The following is a 21,155-nucleotide window of genomic DNA, read 5'->3' as shown; positions in this document are numbered from 1 at the left end:
CCCCGAATGCTGCAGTCAGCTCATGTCTCCATGTGTGTGCTTGGGGGGGCCGCCTCTTGGGACTGTTTTATTTTACATTAGGGAATTTGAAACAAAATGTTTGCACTTGTCGTTAGGCTCAGGGGAGAATAGATACAGCAGCTCATCTTCAAGGTGCCTCGTTTTCCTGATATATGCCCTTGAGGGTGCATCTTTTTGCCACTGCAGTGTCTTTTTGTGCTTTGGATGGCTTTTGTGATCTTGGAAAGAAAACTGGGGAATTCTACAGCAAGAGAGATGGGGTAGCCAGGATGTGTGTCTGAAAAGGATCTTGCCTCTGGCAGTGGTATTGTTGGAGAAAGTGCAAAGAAAGGAAAAAAAAAAAAGGAAAAATTACACATAAACCCCAGCCTGAAGTATATCAAGACTGAATCACTTCTTTTCTTCTTCCTGGTTAAAATTTCTCAGAGTCTCCTCTTGTATGTATAGTGGATGCAATCAAAATCAAACATCTTTCCCTCCTCTCCCCTGCCTACCCCCAGCTAAAATAGGCAATAAGAGCCCCATCTTTCTTTCTCTGTCTGCAGCTCTGCCTAAGCCCAGTGCCCAAGGCCATGGAGTAGAAAGAGATGCTAACGCCTTGTTTGGAGAGCTGTTTCATTTGCTCTTCCTACCATCTCAGTGCCTACCCGAGGATTTCGACAGCTTGCGGAGTGTGGAAGGTGGCTGCTGTGGGTGCAACCCGGTGGAAGCAGGCAGCAGTCACTGAATTTATCAGCTCTGCCACCTCATCTGTGGCTCAGTTGCATTTGCTGGAGGAAAAGACAATAAAGTCTTTCAGCGAAAAAGTCTTTATTTACTGTCTACCCCTGATTTGCCTAAATGCCCCTGTTCCTCACTCCCCTTGTTGCTTTAGTCCTTCCTTTCCATGACTGCCTTTGCTGCAAAGGGCTTTTCTGCTCCCTGCTTTTCCCCGTTCTTGGATGTGTAAATGCAAACAGTGTTGACCTGTCGCAGCCCAAAGAGAGCTCCCCAAGCACCTCAGGCTCCCAGTAAAACCAATGTACCAAGAGCAGAGGGCACTGGGGGCCCCCTGCCCGTTTGTTTCGAGTCATTAGCTACGACCTTTCTTAATATCCATGGTGTTCATCTCCACTCTTCCACTTGTGAGTTATGAGATTATCAGTGACTTGTGATAGCACAGCATGCAGAGCGAGCTGATGCTACGAGGAAGGTTGTGTGTCTAGCTGTAGCTCTGCTGTCTTGGACGTGTCTGTACATATATAATGGCATTGCATTTCCCGATAACGACAGCCCACGTTCCTGGGGCGCAGTTCAGAGGATGAGCTGGCCACAACACTCATGAAACACACTCGGCTCAACCTACTTTAGAGAAGACTTAAGCAAGGCTAAGCTGGATGGGGAGAAGGTGGATCTTGATGCTGGAAAATTGCACTGTGGTGAGCAAAGTCCTGATGCTCTGAAAGTGTTCAGGAGTTTGGCTGTTGCCTTGTTTTGGAAGAAAACATACCCTGGGACTCTGGAGTCACTTCTAACCCGCTGTCCATGTAAGTCAGCAGGTTGCCACTGCAAAGCCACCCTCCATCTTTCCCTGACATAGTAACACCACTGGGCATCAACATGATTTCCCGTAGCAGCTCAGAAGCCAACCTGGCAGCCCAGACCACATTGCATGTCTCGTCCCAGGGCCTAACGACTGTCCCAGGCTGCAGCACTGCGTGGCAGCAAACAGGGCATGGAGAGGGGGGAAAACAGAGAATAAAAGAGGCGGCTGGGTCTGGGTAGGGAAAGGAATTTGGAGCAGGAGCTAGGAAGGACATCTGGGAGCCAGATTCTTCTCTTTGAGTCCATTGCAAGGAGCTGGCTTGGACAAACGAGAAGCGTTCTTGTTTCTCTGCTGTAACCTGCAAAATGTGATGAATAGGTGATCTAGGTTGTAGGAAAAGGTGGCATCTAGGGAAATCATTGTGCTTTTCATGTCTTCTAGCTTGGTGAATAGTCTTACGGCCTTTTTAGCACCGTGAGGCGAACATTGAGGCCCTGCGTTGCCCTCTGCACTGCATGTTCTGTAATGAATGTCCCTTGGGGTGGTGCGGGGTGACCTGTGGCACTGACTGGTGTTGGGTGGTAGGATTAGCAAAATTAAAGCCAGTTTTCATTGGAACAGCGTGGGTTGACGGGGCTCAGGAGTGGATTACCATCACAGCTGCTCTGAACTGCACACCAGGAATTCAGAGGCGGACAAACAAGCCAAGCAGTGAAGCTCTCTGCTGTTTTTGTCTCTTTTGCCTCGCAGCAGGGACTGAGCCAGGGGACAGGAGTGTAGGCATTGCAGAAGTTCACGTGAGTGGATAGTCTCTGGCATGAGTAATTTGTTGGACTGAGTTGGCTTATGTTTGCTTTTTGTTGAATTCACGTTGGCTGGGCCAAAGATAGCATCCTTTTTCTTTTTAAACCCGTTTTTCCATATTCTGCTGGCTGAAAGGGAGGGCGTGCAAGCGTCATGTCTGCAACAATGCCATAAATCCAGACAGAAATAGAATTAGCAGTTCTTTCTGGTTCCGGTGTTTGTATCTGCGAGGTAGTGAGCTTAACCAGTCGGAACAGAGCTGTGACTGAGCGAACCTGTTGTGCCTTGGGACCTGGCACTTGGGTTTTGTTCCAGAGCATATCATAAAACTTTTATAGCAACGTCATGATGAAAAGCATGAGAAGAGAAATAACTTAACCCTTTCTTGCTAAAGTTAGCACTGCAAATTCTTCTCCTGTTTCCACATGCAGCAAATCCCTTGGTTGAATCTGGAGCTCTGTGGGGAGAAAAATGCAAGATTCGTGGAGATGGGGAAGAGAGAGCAAGCAGAAACCTGTCTTTGTGAGGCTTACTGTTTCTTAAATGTACTTAAAGTCCAGTCCTGTCCTAATAGGCCCTTACACACATCGGTAGCATTATTCATTGGCACTGTCGTACTGAATTGTGCTCCAGCATTTGTAGAATTGGGCTCTTAATCTATGTTGATTATGTTTTAATTGAATAAATAAATCTTTTACAGAGCCCAAAATCAATAGAGATGTTTCCATGCTTTTTTTTTCCCCTAGGTTTCCTAAGGACATTTAATTTTTACAACCTTACAACTTGTTCTGCAGCATTTGCTAGTCAGCTATTGCGTAATTGTTCTGGGGAATGAGAACCTGGGAATAACATGGCCCAGAAATGCTAAGAAGCAGAAATGAAATCGGCTGATCTTCTCATCTGCCACCATCCCTCCTCTCCAGGGTCAGGGTGCCAAACAGGCCGTGCGTGGGCTCCAGTTTTATTCCTGGGTCTGCCATTGACTTGATTTATCACCTCAAGTGTTGGGGCCTTGGGTGCCCTTTGCATCTCCCCCCCCTTTCCAGGCTGGCTTTTGGCTGCTTAGCTTAAAAATTCTCCGGAGTGGAGCAATCACAGTTTTTGTGTCTGGGAAGCCTGTGGCTGCCCTGTAGTTACAGGCCAACAACTGGAGGATGGAGAAAAACCAAACAAGAGCCATGAAGTGCACTAATAGTGGAAAGGAAATTGGACTTTTGCAGATTGAAAAATCCAGGTGCCTACAGCTAGCCAGGAGTAACGGTCTGGGGTAATTCCTGTGAAAAGTATTTCTTTTTTTGAACAGTTGTTTGGATGGAAAAACTTTGGCTGCATAATAAAAATAGGCAAGAAGAATTGAGTTTGTACGTAGTTTCTAACCTGACTCTCAGCCTTTTAAATGACGTGTTCTTGCATAAAGCACACTGGAGCTTCCATTTTCTTGTTAGTCAAGCCAAATTTATTGTAATCCAATAAGATTTAATAATCATTAGGAACTAATGAATGCCTTAGCATGGATAAGCTTGGCAGATCAGAGCCTCCTGCTTTGCATAGTCTGTCTCTCTTTGACCAACTTGCCATTTATGTGTCGGATTGATAACTGTTCTGTAAAACAGGTAATGATCAAGTGCTCCTGAAATGAAATTTAAATAAAAACTATCTGGAGCAAACAGTGAGCCAAAGGGAAAGGTGAATTTTTGGCTTGGAAAATTGAAGTAACTTGGTGAGACTGAAGGCAAACAGAGCTGGACTGTCTGTGGGGAGGTGCTGGTATGGTCTGAACAGGCTTTACAGTTGAAATTAGGTGAGTTGTTAGGTAATTATTTAGTATTTTTATTGTTGTAGTAGTCAGGCTGCGAGTGAGCTCTTCTGCACTGAGCTCTGTAGTTGCATGTGTGTGGAGAGACTCCGTCTGGAGAATTTGCAGATAAGTCAGACATGGAAGGACAGAACAAAAATACTGCCTGTGACTCAGGTTGAGAAAAGACTTTCAATGCGTAATATTTCACTTGACTCAAGAACTTTGTTTTCTGCGCATGCCCTAAATGTGGCTGGCTAAGTTGGGTAGGCTCCTGGCACCTACATCACACCTGAAGGGGATCCTTAGTTGGTTTTCTTGAACTTCTCATTCCTGCCAGAGCCTAATTTCCAGAACACTGAAAACGTTGAGGAGGGAGATGTTTCCTAGCTTGTACCCACCTTCGTGCGCTGCTGGGAGGTACTGCTGTTGGGTTGGGCTGTACAGCACAGAACTTTCCCAGAAGTTTTGGACTACGTTGATTTTTCAAAAACACAGGGTATGAACGAGTCCTCTTTTAAAATGCTTATTCTAGCAGGGATTGCAGTGCAACCCTTGAACAATAGCTTGGGGATCACATACTCTCCTGTGGTGCTGAGACCTGGGTTTTACTTTCAGAGGTGGGTGGTGGTGGTGAAAATTCATGTCTCTTCCCTTCCAAGTGAGTGTCCCTATCAGCCGGGGTACAAGTGGGGCTGGGCTGTTTTGAAAGCAGAGAGAAAGCACAATGTATTGAATCAGAAAGGATCCTGGCTGTAGGTTGGTATTTGCTCTGGGCATGGGCTTTCCTGTGTAATAGCCCTTTTCACAAGGACCTCATTTATGTTATTTTGTGACCGCTTATTGCAAATCATGCCCTTCACCTTGAATCTGCTAGAAATTAATTGAACTTTTTCATGCCTCCTTGAAGGAGCTCATTTTTTAGATGGAAATTGTGAAGAAGTGTTGACTCAGACAGGTACAGCTACCATGGATTGATTTTTAAAATAATAACAGGTGCAGGTGGCCGGTCGCTGGCCACTGTGGCTTGCAGCTCTGCTCTGTGCTTCATCTGGAATGGGGATGTGGCAGAAGAGATGCTCTCAGAATGGAGGTGCTCCAAGGCTACCCCAGCCTGGCTGCCCAGCCGGGCGTCCAGTTAAAATACATCTTATCTATCTGCGGGAGCAGGGATTGTCCTGCCTCCTCACCTCGGTAACAGATTGCATGCTGAGTTGCATAATTCTCCAAGTCAACTTTAGACAATGGGACCATTGTGGGAAATCCATGAAGAAAAGCCCTAAAGCAGCTTGAATCCTTGTGAGATGGAGGCTTGCTGCTGGTTCTTGGAGAGGGCTATAGCATTTCAGCATCTCTGACCCTGCAACCCGAGAGATATTGCCGAGGCACGGTAGCAGCTCCATGAGGACAGTAAGAAACCATGTGCCAGGCCAAGTGGTTGGAATAACTGGAACTCTTCTTTCTTCTTTAAGGTGAACCCTGGTGGCAAGACGCTTGAGGAGAGGCGGTCCAGTTTAGATGCAGAAATCGACTCTCTGACCAGCATCCTGGCCGACCTAGAGAGCAGCTCTCCTTACAAACCTCGATCTCAACAGGTTAGTGGCGCATTGCGTAAACAGAGAGTGGGAAAGTGGCCAGCATTGACTGCTGGAGTCAATTTGCTAACCGCTTGGTATTTGTTGTGAGCAGGCATGCCAGTTCCTCCTGATAGCATCCAGATGTGGCTGTCAATGGGGAGAAGGGCGCAGCCGCTCTGAAGGGGGCACTGGCTCAAAAGCTGCCATACCTCTGAGCGAAGGGCCTCTGATCCCGATTGTTAGATTCCCACGGAGATTGTTAGAAAAATACTTGCAAAAAATGGCATTTCACTCGCCTTGACTTTCCACCAACAATAGCTTGTGAATTAAAACCTGCTCAGTTCACAAGTACTTTTACGCTTGTGTTTTTTGTTGCTTTTCTGTTTTGTTAACTTTTATCTGTCACGCAGCCAGAAGGATCCAGATATCCGCGTCTCAAGTTGTTTTCTTTTGTTTTTGTCGTCTAATCAGTGGCGATGAAGTGGCTTGGATCATAGCTCAGCTGTCAGGGTGGCTGTAGCCCAGCAAGGCAGACTGGAATTGTGCTTACTCTGCTGTGTCTAGACGAGGACTGCAGGGGTGACAGCAACTCGGCTAATTTTTGACACTCATCTAGGTAGTGCTTGAGTGGAGCTATTTAAGTCCTGGTAAGCTGTCATCTGTTTATCAGAGGAAGTGCCCCAGTGGTACTTGAAAAAGGGCAATTCTTGAGATCTCTAAAATCATCCCAGATGTGTGTGTGCCCAGTTGTGCAGCGCCTTCACTTCCTAATCTCATGACTAGTCTCATTGCTTATACATATACAGGTCTATAGGCATGTATGCGGCTGTATGTATATGTTGTGTTTGTCTTACCAGTGTCAGCCCTAAATAAAACCCCAAAAGTCAAAAGAACCAAAGGGAAAGTTGGCTGATGCAGTGCACGCCCATTATCCATATAGGCCATCTCTTTAGTTTGTGACTTTTTTGGTTCTTTTCATTGTTATATTTGTTTTAAGTAATTGAGAACCGATACCTTTGGAGCAGAACTAAAGTAGTGATCAGAGTTCGTTTAGATTTGTTCTTAAGAATGTGAGCTTAGCAAAAGCAGAGTTAAATCAGATTTATGCACTTTTGAAAGCGTCCATCTGCATGCAGAGGCTCTGGTGTGGTGGCCTGTGTGATTTCCGTCCCTTCTGCAGGGACCTCGCGATAAATTCTTTTTTCATTCTAGCAGCATGTACACAGTTATTGCATAAACTTACAGACTTGGCCTTGAAAAACAGTCTGATTTGGGTCAGTCAGTCAAAAAGAGCAACAACGTAAACCAGATGCAATTCAGTCCTTTTCCCAGTGGGTTTTTGTTGTTGCGATAGAAGAGACAAGTTTTAACAGTGATAGCGCTCAGGCACTGTGCCGAATAACCCGTGTTCATTTTGTTTGCATGGGCCAAACATACGAATGCACAATGTTACTGGGAAATGCTTTATAGTGTCAAAACACCGTGAGAGTTAACTGGAAGAGATTTGTGCTCACCATTTTCTTTGGCAATGCCTGCAGTCAGCTCCAGCATCTTTGTAGAGACATGTAACTTCTGTAACCACCTCGCTGAGCATTTGCAGTTTGCTGATGGTACTGCTGACTGTCTCCTGATACTTCTTCCCTTGGGATCTGGCATTCTCTGAATAGATTGGTTTTTCACTTTTATTTTGTACCTAGAGCAGTAAATAAATAAATAAATAAATAAATCACAGTGGTCAAATGCAAAGTTCTGCAGATGTATTTGAGTTTCTGGAGGATTGGAAGGCATAGCCCAAGTTTTGGACTTGGTCTGACTTCAGTTCATCAACTTCCAAGACAACGTGTGCTGCTCGGTGCACATGCTCGTTCCCGTGGCTTTTTGCCCACAGTTCAGGTGGGGCCGCTGAAGACTTGTCCCCTGCACCCAGGAGCGATGGGATGCTGCTGCTCTCTGGTGTATTACAGTAACTGTGTGCGATCCAGTGGGCAGAAGGAGCTGAATTTCATCTCCGGGACCAAATCCTAACTTTCTTTGTTCAGTTTATCAGACTTTTGAGGATTTATTGGTTAACATAATGATGTCCCGTGAAAAGTACAGCTATAGCAACTTCTAACTATAGCTGTTAGAAAAAGGAAATGCCAGAGTTGAATGTATCATCTGCTGTAATTAAAGAGTACTGAAACAAGTCCTTGAAAGGTGGAACCAGAATGTAAAGCTTTGATATTTTCCTTTGTTTGATCTGTACTAAGTATTAAAACTGGTGAGTCATTTGATGGTCTTACAGTAGGATAATAGATTAGGCTGCAAATTGTGAGGTACTTATTCAGAACATCAGCACGTTTATTGGATTACACCTTAGCTGACCTTCCCAAATTTATCAGGATAATGGCTGCAGATAGGAAAATAGAGTTACAACTTGTTTTCAGAGAAGACGCTTCCAGTTGTGCTTATGCGGTTAAAGCATTATAATAATTTTACAGGTATACCTTGCCCTTGGGAATACTCCTGTTCTGGAATAAGAGGAATTTTGTTGTTACGTTTCTTTTTTATTTTATCTTCAAAATCATTTTAAAGCAACATAAACTAAACTGTGAAATAGTCCTCTCTCACTGGAGTAGGAGTGATAGCGGGATAATGACAAGCAGTTTATTTAACATACCCTAAATTCACACAGAGGGAAGCTCTTCTGATCCTTGGTATGAGATTCAGGATTGCAGTGAGAGACACTGCCCTGGGAGGTGCCCCTGAAGCAGAGGGATTTGTACCCTCCGCAGTAGGTTTGGAAAGTCCATGGTACTTGTCAGAATGGGTGGGCCAATGTCAGCCCCGGACAATTCCCCTTGGCCAAGCAGACCTGCTGTTGAGGACATGGATGAGTATAAATCTCTGCACCATCCCTGCATTGCTTACCTGGGCATCACTCTGGTAACATTTTTTGTGTGCCAGGCAGGTGTCAAGGATGTTGCCATGAGCTAAAAATGTCCACCATTAATAGAGGGCAGGGAGAGAGTTTTGACAGCCACGGTCAGCAGCACCCTCCTTGTACCCAGTGGTCCTGCCTAATTCAAGGCAGCTGAGCTGGAAAGTGAAGGTAGAGGAGTCACCCAGGTCCTGCTGGCTGCTTCCTATGCCTCGGGCAGAGGTGGTAGGATGCTGTTGTCCTGCAGAGCTGCGTTGCCCTCTCTGAAGTGATGAGTTTGAAAAGCATTTTCTCAACATAGATCCTTTACGGAGCAGAAAAGATCTTTCCGCCCCCATAGCAGCAGGTTTGGTGGGAGGAGGTCCTTCTGCGAGTCTGGTACCCCAGTGTGAGTCAACCCCGATGTTGCCGAACCTCAAAGTGACAGATTCTCTCAGGCTTCGTTTCTGGTTAGTTCTTGTTTCTGTCCTGAGGCAGTTGTTGAGAGAGTCACCTGCAGCAGAGGTTTTCTGGGCATTGATAGTTTACTTCATATTGGCCGTCAGCAGCATGTGGGTGAGAAGCAGCTTTTGAACACCATCACCTCAGCCCCGGGCTAAGCCCATGACTTGCAAGTGAAAGTCTCTCTGACAGAGTCACAGAAGCAGTCAAAAGTGATTAAAATGCTAGGTTTTTTTCTTTCAAAATTGCGCATACCAAAAAGAGCAGAAAATTACAGGACTAAATCATGGTCTTTAGCTGCAACACAGCAGTATCTAAGGATGCTTTCTGTCATGTGAGGTGGTGTAGGAGAGACCATATTTCAAGAATTCAGCTGGAGCTGGAGTTTTAGAAAGGACCAAACATCACCTCAGCTTGAGAGGTTTCTGTGTGACCTTCACCAGCACGGCCAGTTCCAGCCTTCTGGTGCAGCGAATTGAAATGGAGGAGACCAGCATGATCTCAAAATGACCATGACTGCAGTGGCATGTTAATAGATGAACGTGCCTTAGGTATTGTTTGAAGAACTGCAGATGCATTATTAAAAAAGCTAATTAATATTTTCCTCCTGTTCGGTAAAGTTTAGAAATGCTAGTGTGATGAGTAAAGTACAGAGCTCCTCTTGTGTAGCTGCAGTGTGTTTTCTGTTTACATATCACACCTTCTAAATTGCAGTAACCCGTTGGAAAGTTCAGAGGCAGAGAACCCGCTATGCTTTTCATTAGTAAAAGGAGGTTGTATAGACAAGACATTTAGGTGCATAGCTTCCATGGATGGGAGCAGGGGCTATGCCTAAATTGGGTGAACCCTGTCTAGGGGGCCTGGTGAATGCTGTGGTCATCTGGCTCCTCTATTGAAGGGTATTTTCCCTAATTTTTACCTGTTATGCTTAAATCCTTGCTTAAGAGATGAGAGCAGCAAGGCCTTAAGAAAAAAACATGCCAAATTTCAGCCCATAAAATAAATGTTTGCATTTTTTTCAAAACAAGAAAACTTTGTGACTCTGGAGAGAGGGCTTCCAGCAGAGGCTGTGAAAATGAAATACTGGAAATCGTAGCATACGAAAGCTCAGGATTTTTTGTCCCTGCTGTGAATTATGTATTGAATGCTGATTGCTTTGTCTGGAATTGGACACCTACCTCCTGAAACTCTAGACTTTTATCCCGAATTTCCAACAGATTGTCTCTTTGGCAAAATGGGAGTTTGTGGGAGGTGTACCAGGTAGTAAGATCTACCTGGTCCAAACGTAATCAGCTTTTTTTTAAAAGCAAATACTGGGTGGCCAAAATTTATGGAGTCCTTAAATAGCAAAAAACCCCATGCGTTGATCGTCAAGATCAAATCTACTTCTGTACAGCTCTCAGAGGCAGCTTGATCCAGAGAGGACTGGGCTGGCACTCTGGAGACCTGTTTCATTCCCAGCTACCACCATTGTGCTAAATGACCTTGAACATAGCATTTCTAGTCTGCTTCCTCTCGGAATCTCTTCTGTCCTTGGCAACCTCCTCAATGTGATTTGCCTCTTGCTACCCATGTGCATGGCATCTTGCAAAATGAAACCTTGGTCTGGGTTGAAGGCCTTTAGGTGATGCGGTTGTACAAATAATGAAAAAGAGAAATAAATTTTTTTTTTCATCTAACAGATGGGGAAAATGAAGACAGAGTTAGGCGAGGTGTCTAAGGATTAATGCCTATGACCCTGCCTCTGTATCATTGCCCCCAGTACCAGACATCTGCCACTATCCAACACTGTCAGCCTAAGTGAGTAATATTTTGAAGGAGAAGCAGCTCATTCTCAATGTGAGCTGCAGAACAATAAAAAAGTAAAGAAAATTAGATTAAAAAATCAGTGATACATTTTCATTATGTTCCAAACATACTGGGAAATAATGTCTTCTAATGACTGGAATTTAAAAGGGATTTAAATGTTTGGCAGCTTTGGTTGTTATTCCATCACTTCTTTTGACAACCAGTTGGGGATAACAAAAGCAGTGAAAAGGCAGTGGACATATTTTCTTGCAGAGTGATGGGACAGGATTGAACAGTTTCAGCTGTAGGACGGCAAACCACGAAACAAGGCGAAATGTTGAGTGCTGAAGACTCCTAGGAGCGCTCTTCCATGTGCATTTCTAATTTTCGTGCCCCACTTATAGCTGCACCAGGAATGCACGGCTAAGAGTTCGGGTGTTTTATCTTTGTTTATGCGGAGCTGTATCTCCAGCCATGAACAAAGTCTCCGACTCAGCAAAGAGCAACGCATTCCCCCAGCATTGAAAAAAAGCCCTATGATTGCCCTTGGTTTGGGCTGTGGGATTGACATACGGGCTCTGTGAAAAACAGATCGCTGAATCTGTATTCAGAACAGTCCATGCAAATGTGCTAGTCCAGGCTCAGAGTCTGATTTCCTTGTTCCTGTTATTTACCCGAGCCTGGCTTGTTAGGTTGGTATGCACTGAAAGGATTTTGCAAGCGCAGTCCGCGGAGTATTTGGTAGCATCCCAGTTGTTGTCAGGAATGTTTTTCTTTCTTTTAAGAAAGAAAATTTAGGGGTACAAGCAGATTAAGATTAATTTGGCGGGTTCAGAATTAATTCCCCTTTCCTGTACCATTTATATGACACAGAGAGTTTGTGGTTCCTGAATTACGGGGCTCAGTGGGATTCAGCTGTTTCAGCTGTTCAGAATGGTCCTGAGTCTTTTTCAATGCAATTTGGGCTGAAATCAATGGCTGAGCTTCTGCTGTCTTCAGATATGATATCTGGGATAAATAAAAGTGCCCAGGCCTCCTTCTGCTGGTCTGACCACATCTAATCTGTGGGCATCTGCGTGTCTGTGCCAGAAAGGCTTCTGAGTCCAGCAGCACGGCGTGATATCCAGGCAGTGCTTTCCCAGTGGCAAGGGGCTCTCTGTATTTGTTCACCTGAGGTCTGTGCATTTTGGTTTTCGTGGGCTTTTTAATCTCTGGTTGTGGGACAGAAAGGCTCACTGGGAATAAGCCCATCTGCTGAAACTGAAAAGCGTCCCCTGTCCATCCTAAAGCATTGATGACCTTTTAGTAGGACCGTCCGGCTACTCAAGAGCTACGTGCGCTACACAACGCTTTTCATGAAGGCTGTGAGTTGCCACCATTTCCCCACTGACTTGGATGGCTCGTGTGGACACAGAGGGACGACAGTGTCTCATAGAGGTGTGCCCAAGCTGGCATTGAGCTGGTGAGCTCCGACGCTTGTAGCAGCACCGGAGGGCTCGTGCAGGCTCGCCGCAGGGCTGCTGGCAAGGGCTGTTCTCAGCGGGCTGTGACACTTTTGCCATAGTCACGGACATCAGGAATTGCACAGGCTGTTTTAAAGATGGGGTCACCTCTAAGAGCTGCGCTCCCACTTCTGGCTGCAGTGCACTGGCTTTGTGCTGTTTGGAAAATCTGGGTGGATTACTTAAAGTAGAAAAGAAAGCGTCCCATCTGGAGCAATTTCAGTGAGTTCCTCCCAGCACTTGAGAAGCAAAGTCTCTACATCCAGGAAACTCTCCTCCTGCGGTTCCCCTCCAAAGGCAGAATGACATTCCCACCCTGTGTGGGTGGTGTTTGAGATGGTCCCAAGGTTGAAGCTTTCTAGGAGCACTGCTGCAGGCGTGCTGGCTGCGAGCGGGGCACATCTGTCATGCTGTCCCTGACATGCCTGTGGGCAGAGGAGCATGCTCAGGGCAGGGATGTTCAGCCGCGTACGTGTGAATTGAGAGGTGTAGCCAACAGATGATTTCATGTATGTTTGGATTTGGCCTTTCTCTGTAAGAAGAAACCTTCCTGCACTCATCGGCTCCAGCCGGCGTGTGCAGCAAACTGACTCTGCTCTGATTAGCAGATGCTCGAATTGGTTGCATCTGCTGGTATGTATTAAACCTTAATCCTTTTGATAAGAGCACGTCTGTGAAGATTTTTAAAGAAAGTTTTCTGAGATCCCAGATTATCAGCTCGTCACAGATGAACAGGATAAGAGTGACCTTTGCAGGGTATTATTTCTTCTTCTTGTACTATCATCAGAGTGAAAATAAAGCAGCCCTATTCCTGCTGTTTCTTTTTTCTGATATATAATCAAGTTCACAGAAATCTCAGTAAGGTTAATTTTTCTCCTTCCCCCTTTCTCTTTTTTGCATCCATTTGGGTTTTCTGCCTATGTGCTTGGCTACAGCTTTAGATGATGACTAGTGTTGGCTATATTAAACTTTAAAATCTGTGCAGGCATCTCAAATTTGTGTATGGATAAAGATAAATATTTACTTTGGGAACAGTGATAAAAAGCAAATAGTACCTCATAATTTGGTCTTTTTTTCCTTCTGCATTTGTGATTATTTTGTTGTGAGTGGTTGAGAGCTGGGCTTTTACTCTCTAAAGCTGTTCAAGGTCTTCTACCTATTGTTATATTTTGTTTTCTATCTTTTTCCCCACAATGGGACCAAGCTGCTGTATACCAGCACCTCAGGAAGCCTGTCATCATTTCCCCATCCTCGGTTTTTGGCACTTGCAGTGGTTTGGCACTCATCTCAGAGGGACCCGTCATGCTTCACAAGCTGTCCATGTGTCTAGCCAGCAAAGAGCAGCCGCCTCTGGGGCAGAGACCTGCGTTTTGTTGGGACGCAGTCTCTGCTTGCATCCTTGCACGGGTGGATGCATCTGAGTGCTTCAGCGGCATTAGATTTACCACCACGACAGCAGCCCTGTGAAATACGGAAGTATGCTTGCTATTTCATGGGTGAGGGAGGAACCAAGGCACTGGGAGATTAGATGACTTGGTTTGTGCATGGGTCACCAGAGGAGCTGAAGCCAGACCATGGGCACCCCGCCACCCCATCACGAATTTATCCTCCTCTTGTAGCAAATGCGAGTGGACAGGCAGAGAGTACGTGGGAACGTTCCCTGTCAAGAGGTTTTGGAGGGATTTGAGGTGAGGGGAAATGCATCCACCTCTGTCCTGGAGTGTGTGAACCAGGCAGGGGCAATAAAAAAGCCTTACGTTTCTTCTGTGGGAGGGTGTTGCTTGATACTCAGCTGCAGTTTTGTGATCTACAGGCAATAGACTTCTTGATGCACTGTCTTGCAAGCAAACCCTGAAAGACTCCAACCCCCAGGTCTGGAAAGTTGCGATGTCCTGGACCTGTATCATCACTCTCTGATCTCAGCAGCACTTTAGAAGTGGGAAGTTGTTCTCCCCACCTGCATACGACTGGAAGGAAGTGTATGAGGTTGAACTTAGTCCTGTGGCACAAGTTGGTGATGTCCCCACGCATGCGGCAGCCACTCTCCTGTACACTGCTCGCCAAGGGAATAGCTGGCACATTTTGAAATGAAAGCATAGTTGATTAATTCTTCCCACCCAGCGCCCATCGATGTCCAGCAGTTGGCTCCTCCCCACATACCATCTGAATCCAGCGGCCACTTTTAAGTGGGTCTAAGAGAGGGGTATATGTATGCAAAACTCAGTGGCTGGGAAGGAGGGACCCAGACCCGTGTCTCTCAGGGAGCTGCAGTGTGGTGCTGGCTGTCCTCACTGTGGCCCGTGGGCTGGCCCATCCACACGTGCACAGCGAGCTCCGAGCCCGCTGTGTGTCTTGCAGGCAACCTGAACTTCTGTTCTTCCAGACTGCGATTTAACCAGCACCTCTGACCTGAAACATGAATTGTTTGGCTGACATACATAGATAAATGCCAAGGCTAATACTATGGGGCGAAGGGAAGCAGGAGGGGCAGTCAGGAGAGGTAATGGAGGAGAAGAGGAAGGGTCAGAGTCTGCTCAAGATGCAAGACACAGGTCCATAGGAAATTAGGCTTCCTTTGCTCTGCTCTTTATGGTTTCTGTTCCTTTTGTGTTGACTATTTTCTTCTGCACACACTAGGAACCAGCTGCGTTTCCCTCCCTGTTAGGGAAAGGAAATAGTTCAGAGCCAAGGGAACAGCACAGCAACTTAGAGAAACACCTGCATGGCAATGCATCACCTGGGACTTTGCTGCCAATGTGGCCTGCGCTGGACATCTTCCCCAGGCTGTTTCCACCAAAGTGGGAATGATGACTTTGTGATTTGTGCATTACATTCACAGCAAGGAGAGCATTGCCTTGATATGCGTTTGAATTGCCTCAAATCTATCCAGAGACCGTTGAAGGGCAGGTGTAGATCCTGCTGACGTGACCTACTGTTGAGTTGCGCTCTTTAAAAGAGGGCAACTAACTTCTGCGGTTGCAGTTTCTAAATACATTTGAAAGGTGAAGGCTAAAACACGCTAGGGAGCCCTAGCATTTAAAGTATGGCCTTCACAAGTTTGTCTGGGTTACTTATTGGTGCCTGTTTGCGCGAGCGCCTGCAGCTTTTCATGCATTTATCCTTGTAATGCCCTGAGGAAGGAGAGGTTTGATTCTTCTCTCTCCTGCAAATGGAGAGATGAGGCACAGAGAGACTGTGCAGCTCACTGTAAAACAGGGCTTTGGACACACATCGGTGGCATTCTGGGATAGTGTTGTCATTCACTGGTCCATCCTGTCTTTCATGATCTGTTTTTACAAGTGTCTGTCCTACCGGGGAGAGGGGACCCCTTCCTAGAGCCCTTGCTGGACAGTCCGAAGGCAGAGCAGATCTGTTCCCAGCCTCATTTCAGGTAGGGCTGCCTGGAAGAATCTAGAGCGCTACAGAGAAGCAAGAGCTGGCCATGCAGTTTCTACATTAGACCCTGCTACCAGTGCATAAATAAACATGATAAATTTATAGCCTGAACATATCTCAGGATTGTTGCAAGATGTTCCTAGTTCCAAACCGTTAACCATTAATGTAAGAGGCAGATGCATCTGTGGACGGTTTAAGGGGCTGTGTCTGTATTTTCTCTTATTGATTGCCTTTTGCCTTCCTGTCTGGAACCTTTTGAGAGATGACTGCGGTGCTGAGATGCATTGTCTCTTTCTGCATATTAAAGCTGCCTAGGCTGAAAAAAAAAAACCCAACCCACACCCAGCCCATATCTGAAAGCTATGAATTGATAGATCCTTGCTATAGCTCTTCAAATAACTGTAAATTACTCCAGGCTGTTACAGTTTCATTGTAAGGAAGTTCCTTCCTTGACTCAGACTTCTTTGCATCACAGTAAAATGCAATTAGATGACGTACATATTGTGGCTTGGAAGCACTTACAATTTTCTCAGCCTTATGTTGTCAACTTTTGCTCAATAGGAGGCTTGTGGACTGTGTCACTGTGCCTGTGTTAGCATATATTATCACCATATGGTGTTTCAATAGTGAATAGGAAACTTCTATGAGTATGTAAAAGAGGATGAAATGGAAAAAAATATTAGCAAGATAAACCTAACATGCTGCTTCACAGCTGAAAGTGAGCGCTCTAACTAACTGCTGTTTCTATGGGAAATCAATAATGTGTTGGTCCAATGAGTATTACTGTCTTCTCCCACAGATTTATAAACAAAAAAAAAAACAAAAAAAAAAACCAAAAAATGGACCTGGCCAGAAAAATGAGATTTTGATGCAGTTATAAATATTTCTGCCAATGTTTGCAGTCTGAGACTGATTCCTCCCTTCCCAAGCAAAATATTCAAAGTCTTACAATGAATTCTTCACTCGGAAAGAGGTAGTTTCATGTGCATAAGTACAGCGAGAGCAAGGGCAGGTTGCACAGTTTTATGGCATTATACAGGTAAAGACAGATAGGATTGTTACGATCGTCTCATCTGGTTGTTAGCATAACCCAGGTCAGAGACCTTGCTATCTTGTCATAAGTAGCACTGTTGTTTATCTTTGGGTTGATGAGAGACTGGGCATGTTACCCCCTCTGGCGTGATTTGTAAGAAGTCAACCAGAGCCCGTTGCTGTCCCAAGAAGCTCACAGCCATGAAGAATTGCCATCTTGCATACCAGCAATCATTCCAGTCATCCTGGGGGCTCAGGCAATTTTGATTCCCTCTTCCAAAACCATTAACTCGTGATCCAAGGAGAATTCAAGAAAGATGGGAGGCACAGTTCTGTTTCTATCCGGCAGAAAGCTGGGACGCACATGCAGTTTCAAGCTGTGATTATCAAGAGGGGAAGAGAAGGTGTTGGGGTTGATTACTGTGCTGGTTTGCAGAAAGACCAACTGTGCATTACATGAGATATCTGTGCAGTTAAGACCATTTTGCAGTCTTAAAAAGTGATGGATAAGCCACTGTTGTTCAGCTGGGATTTTTTGAGCACTGTATAGTTCAGCAGGGAGATAGTACAAATATTGTCTTGAACTCTATTTAATCTTTTTTCTGGAAACATTTTGACTGGAGCCTGCATCAGCGGCTAATATCCAATGTGCAAGATGGGGGATCTGGCTGTGGAACAGGGGTGGCCACGGAGGTCATCGTGTTTTATGAGGCCCCAGTGACAGAGAGCTGCTACTGTGCTCAAGACAGCACTCTCCACTTCGCACGAAAAGCCGTGGAGATACCACGCTGAGGATGAAATCATTAAGTGCTTCTTTAGGGTAAATATAGATCATTGTTAGGTTTTGGAGGTATTTGGAAGAGCCAGCACCCCAAAGTAGGGCTGTATAACACTGGAAATCATCAGGCTTTTTAGCTTTTTGGCAAGACTTGCCTTTGACAAGACTTGGCTTTGACACTGTTGAGTAATGTGGTCATTTCTAACTAATGGCAATAAAACTTTAGAGAACACCTGCTGTTTCTATATTGAACATATGTGTGCGTGCTCATGTAAAATCATAAATGCATGCAGGTCTAGAGAATACAATTTATATTTGGCATCTTTCCTACAAATTGTATTTTAGAACACCTTAAAGTCTTCCTGTAAATAAAATCATTTCAGAATTGAGCTCATTAATGAAGAGAAGGAGATGAGGTAAGGTATGAAGGCAAAGGAGGAAAAAGGGGTTTTTTTGTTTTGTTTTGTGGGCTTTTTAAAGGCAAAACAACCATTTGACGAATTTGATCATTTGCTGAGTGTACTCAGTGATTTCTCAGGAGGGCATGTGGATGATCTCAGGAGACTGTCTGCATGATAGGAACTGCATGGAGCCAAAAACGAAATGATGGGCGGATCACTTAGAGGTATAAATGGAGGAAACATCTGAGGATCTATGGCTCTTTCTCTTATGAGGCAGTGCTGGATTATCCCCTATAATCAGTGCTTTCCCCAGCCCAGTTTCAAATAAATTAAATGTAAATATCTCATTGCTTTCTTTGGGTGATTATTCCAGACTGAAACGTATTCAGCTGCTAAGAGCTATTTGACTTCAGTATTTCCTTGCTTAATTTAATCTCCTTGTTCTGAGTGACACTTCATATATGTGTCCATTCATGTGAGCTCCTACCATGTGGATGCCTTCACTTCCCATACCATGTCTATACATACAGAGTACAAGGAGGCTGAAATTCCCCAGTACAAAGCTGTAATAAAAGAACTGACAGACTGGGTCTGTAATATGCCTTACCTGACAATTAAGCAAACTTATTACCGTGTCAGCCTGCCAGATGGATCATCTACTCATGATGTAACGTGTATTGCTTCTGAATGTATTGGAGTGCGGTTTCCTATTTTATGTTTGTTGAGTTGAGAAAGGGAGAGGGAAGAGACGGTTTTATTTGAACTAAACCCACTCATTTCAAGTGTGTTTAATGATAGCAATATGTGACAGATAAAATAAAATCCTAGGCCCTGGTCCATGTTTATTTTAATTTCAAGCAATGGGGAATGATGGAATAGATAAAATTATAGGCTAAAAAAGTCTCTTGTAAAACAGCAGCTTGAGCCCTGAAGGGGCTTTCCTTGCTGCACTCGGCAGAACTCTCAGATACGTCTGTCAGAGCTTTGCCGGGTAGGAATTTGGGGCTTTGGCCCTGAGAAAGGTCAGGCTGGACTGTTTGGCATCAGCTTTTCTAATTGTTTCCTCTAAGCTTACTAAAGATAGTAAGCCTGTACTGAAAGAGGGGGGAGGAAAGAAACACTCAGTCTGAAGCATCTATTGCTAACCTGGACTTTCTTTTAACGTAGTCCCACCCTGAACCTGAGAAGGTGAGGAGTTCTCAGACCTGTGTTGTAGATGTGCCCCTGAGACTCCCAGACCTCTCACCTGCTGTTGTGTAACCTTGGCTGAGCCATCTTGTGACTCTGGGCTGCACTTCTCCTGTTAAATAGGGATAAACCCATTTCTTTGCCTGCCTGCTCAGTGTGAGGTGTTTGTGTGAGTGTTCGGTACCCGGTGCAGTGAGGATGTGTAGGTAACGTTGTGCTATTTGTGACCTGTAGTATTTGCATCTGGACCTCTGGGGCTTTCTTCTCTCCACTCTTCTGAGACTGCAGCATGGGTGGATTGGGATAAATTGCCTCTCTCCAAGACTTATGTTGAGCACAACTTTGTGAGTTTGTGCAGCTGTTTCACTTTTCTGCTTCACTTTTCTGTGTGGATAAGCTGGCACAGCTAACACCAAAGCAGGTGCCTGTCTGTCTTTGAAATAATTACCAAGGTGCTGTTCTCCATTTTCAAGCTGTTCTCTGCTTGAACAGCTTAAGAACTCCCTATACATCCAAACCAGGTCCCTCAATCTACTAATACACCTCTGAGGAGCTGTAAGCTTATGACTCGAGGAAACGTGAAGGAGATCCTCTTGTTCTGCAAAGATGCTTGAACTGGCTTCCCAAATGGGATGTGGTGCCCAACAGCTGGGAATTTTTCCTGCAGACAAGAGCAGTACGGTATAAGGCAGGCAGTAGAGCTTTGTGCTCAGGACTGCCATCTCCCTTGGAGATGCATTGTGTGTGGACGTACCAGTGCATCCAGCACTAGCTCCATCACATGCTGTTGACTGGCCCTCCATTAATTGGACGTCTCACATGCAGAAGAGACTGCAGTTTCACTCTGTTGGAAGACTGTCCCCTGGGGAATTTTTAATATCTATCTTATCTGCCAAGTTTTCTTGAGCATCTTAAATGCTGGCTGTTATCAAGACCCAGCTTCAGCTCTGGCTTGGCTCATTTGATGAAAGCATTGGTATCCTGCTTCCTGGACTCAGATAAATGCTTTTGTAACGTGGTAGGACCTTGTTGTCTGCAACTGAGCTTGGAGGGAAGTCACATCTTGATTGCACTCAATCAAGTACGTTTTGTCCCAACTCCTATCATTATAGTGTTGCTCTACTGCTCTTTTTTTTAAAAAACAGAAGTAGCACAAGTCTGGTTTCTAGAAAAAGAACCTGCCTGGATCAGAAATTGGAATCTAAGCCTTGGCTTTTCAGTATCTTTCTGTCAATTGTCAGTGTATATAGGCCTCAAATTAAGAACCTAAGATCTGTCCATCGTGCGTCAGATGAATGGTCACTCCAGCTCAGTGTCCTTCCCAGTAAATACCAAAGGAAAAAGACAAGACTAGTGCAAATGCATAGCAATACTGCTCCAGAATATTTCCCTTTATCTAAGAATGTGCTGTTCACAGAGATTGGCTTGATAAAAATGATGTCTTCCATAATAGTCAGGGATTTTTCCTCCATCAGATCATCCAATTGCTTTATGAGCTCATGTAAATCTCTGGAATTTAAAGCATCCCATGGCAAAGGAGTCCCATGGAGGTGGGGCAGACCCACCTTCTTCATGTTCTCCATTTGCCCCCCGCTAGGGTGGTTTCGTGTTGCTTCTTTCTAGCACTGGAAGAGACAGAACAATCATTCCTCCTGTTTGTACCACTCAGAGTTTTAGCTGTCTCTTTTCAAGGCTCAAGGTTCCTGGTATACTTAGTTGTTTCAGAGGAATTTGAAAAATTTAAGTGCAGTATCCATTTGTTTCTGATCAGGTGTTGCTGTCTAACTGCAAACTGGTGAGTTTGAATACCAAAAAAAATGGAAGTGGCTCCTGGACCTGTGTTATTCCCTTTGTTATTTACTATTGACTTACTCTGAAGCAATGGATTAACTGTGGATTTTGTTTGTTAGAGGTGAAGCCTGTGATTCGGCTGTGGGACTTTCTTTTCAGAGTAACTTCCCTAGTGCCCTGTTTTACAATATTTTTT

The 21,155-nt window shown here is 44.9% G+C and overlaps 1 protein-coding gene across 8 annotated transcripts in view; it reads left to right on the top strand.

Moving 5' to 3' along the window:
• Nucleotides 1-21,155, top strand: part of LPP (LIM domain containing preferred translocation partner in lipoma) — a 352,635-nt gene that overhangs the window by 177,240 nt on the left and 154,240 nt on the right. For all 8 annotated transcript variants that reach the window (XM_076341104.1, XM_076341110.1, XM_076341109.1 and 5 more), the window contains one exon: nucleotides 5,618-5,740. In XM_076341104.1, the coding sequence (XP_076197219.1) occupies nucleotides 5,618-5,740 (123 nt within the window). The remainder of the gene's footprint in view (nucleotides 1-5,617; nucleotides 5,741-21,155) is intronic.

Source organism: Aptenodytes patagonicus, chromosome 6, assembly GCF_965638725.1.
Source record: "Aptenodytes patagonicus chromosome 6, bAptPat1.pri.cur, whole genome shotgun sequence".
Lineage (NCBI taxonomy): Eukaryota > Metazoa > Chordata > Aves > Sphenisciformes > Spheniscidae > Aptenodytes > Aptenodytes patagonicus.
This window is presented reverse-complemented; position numbering and strand designations above follow the sequence as displayed.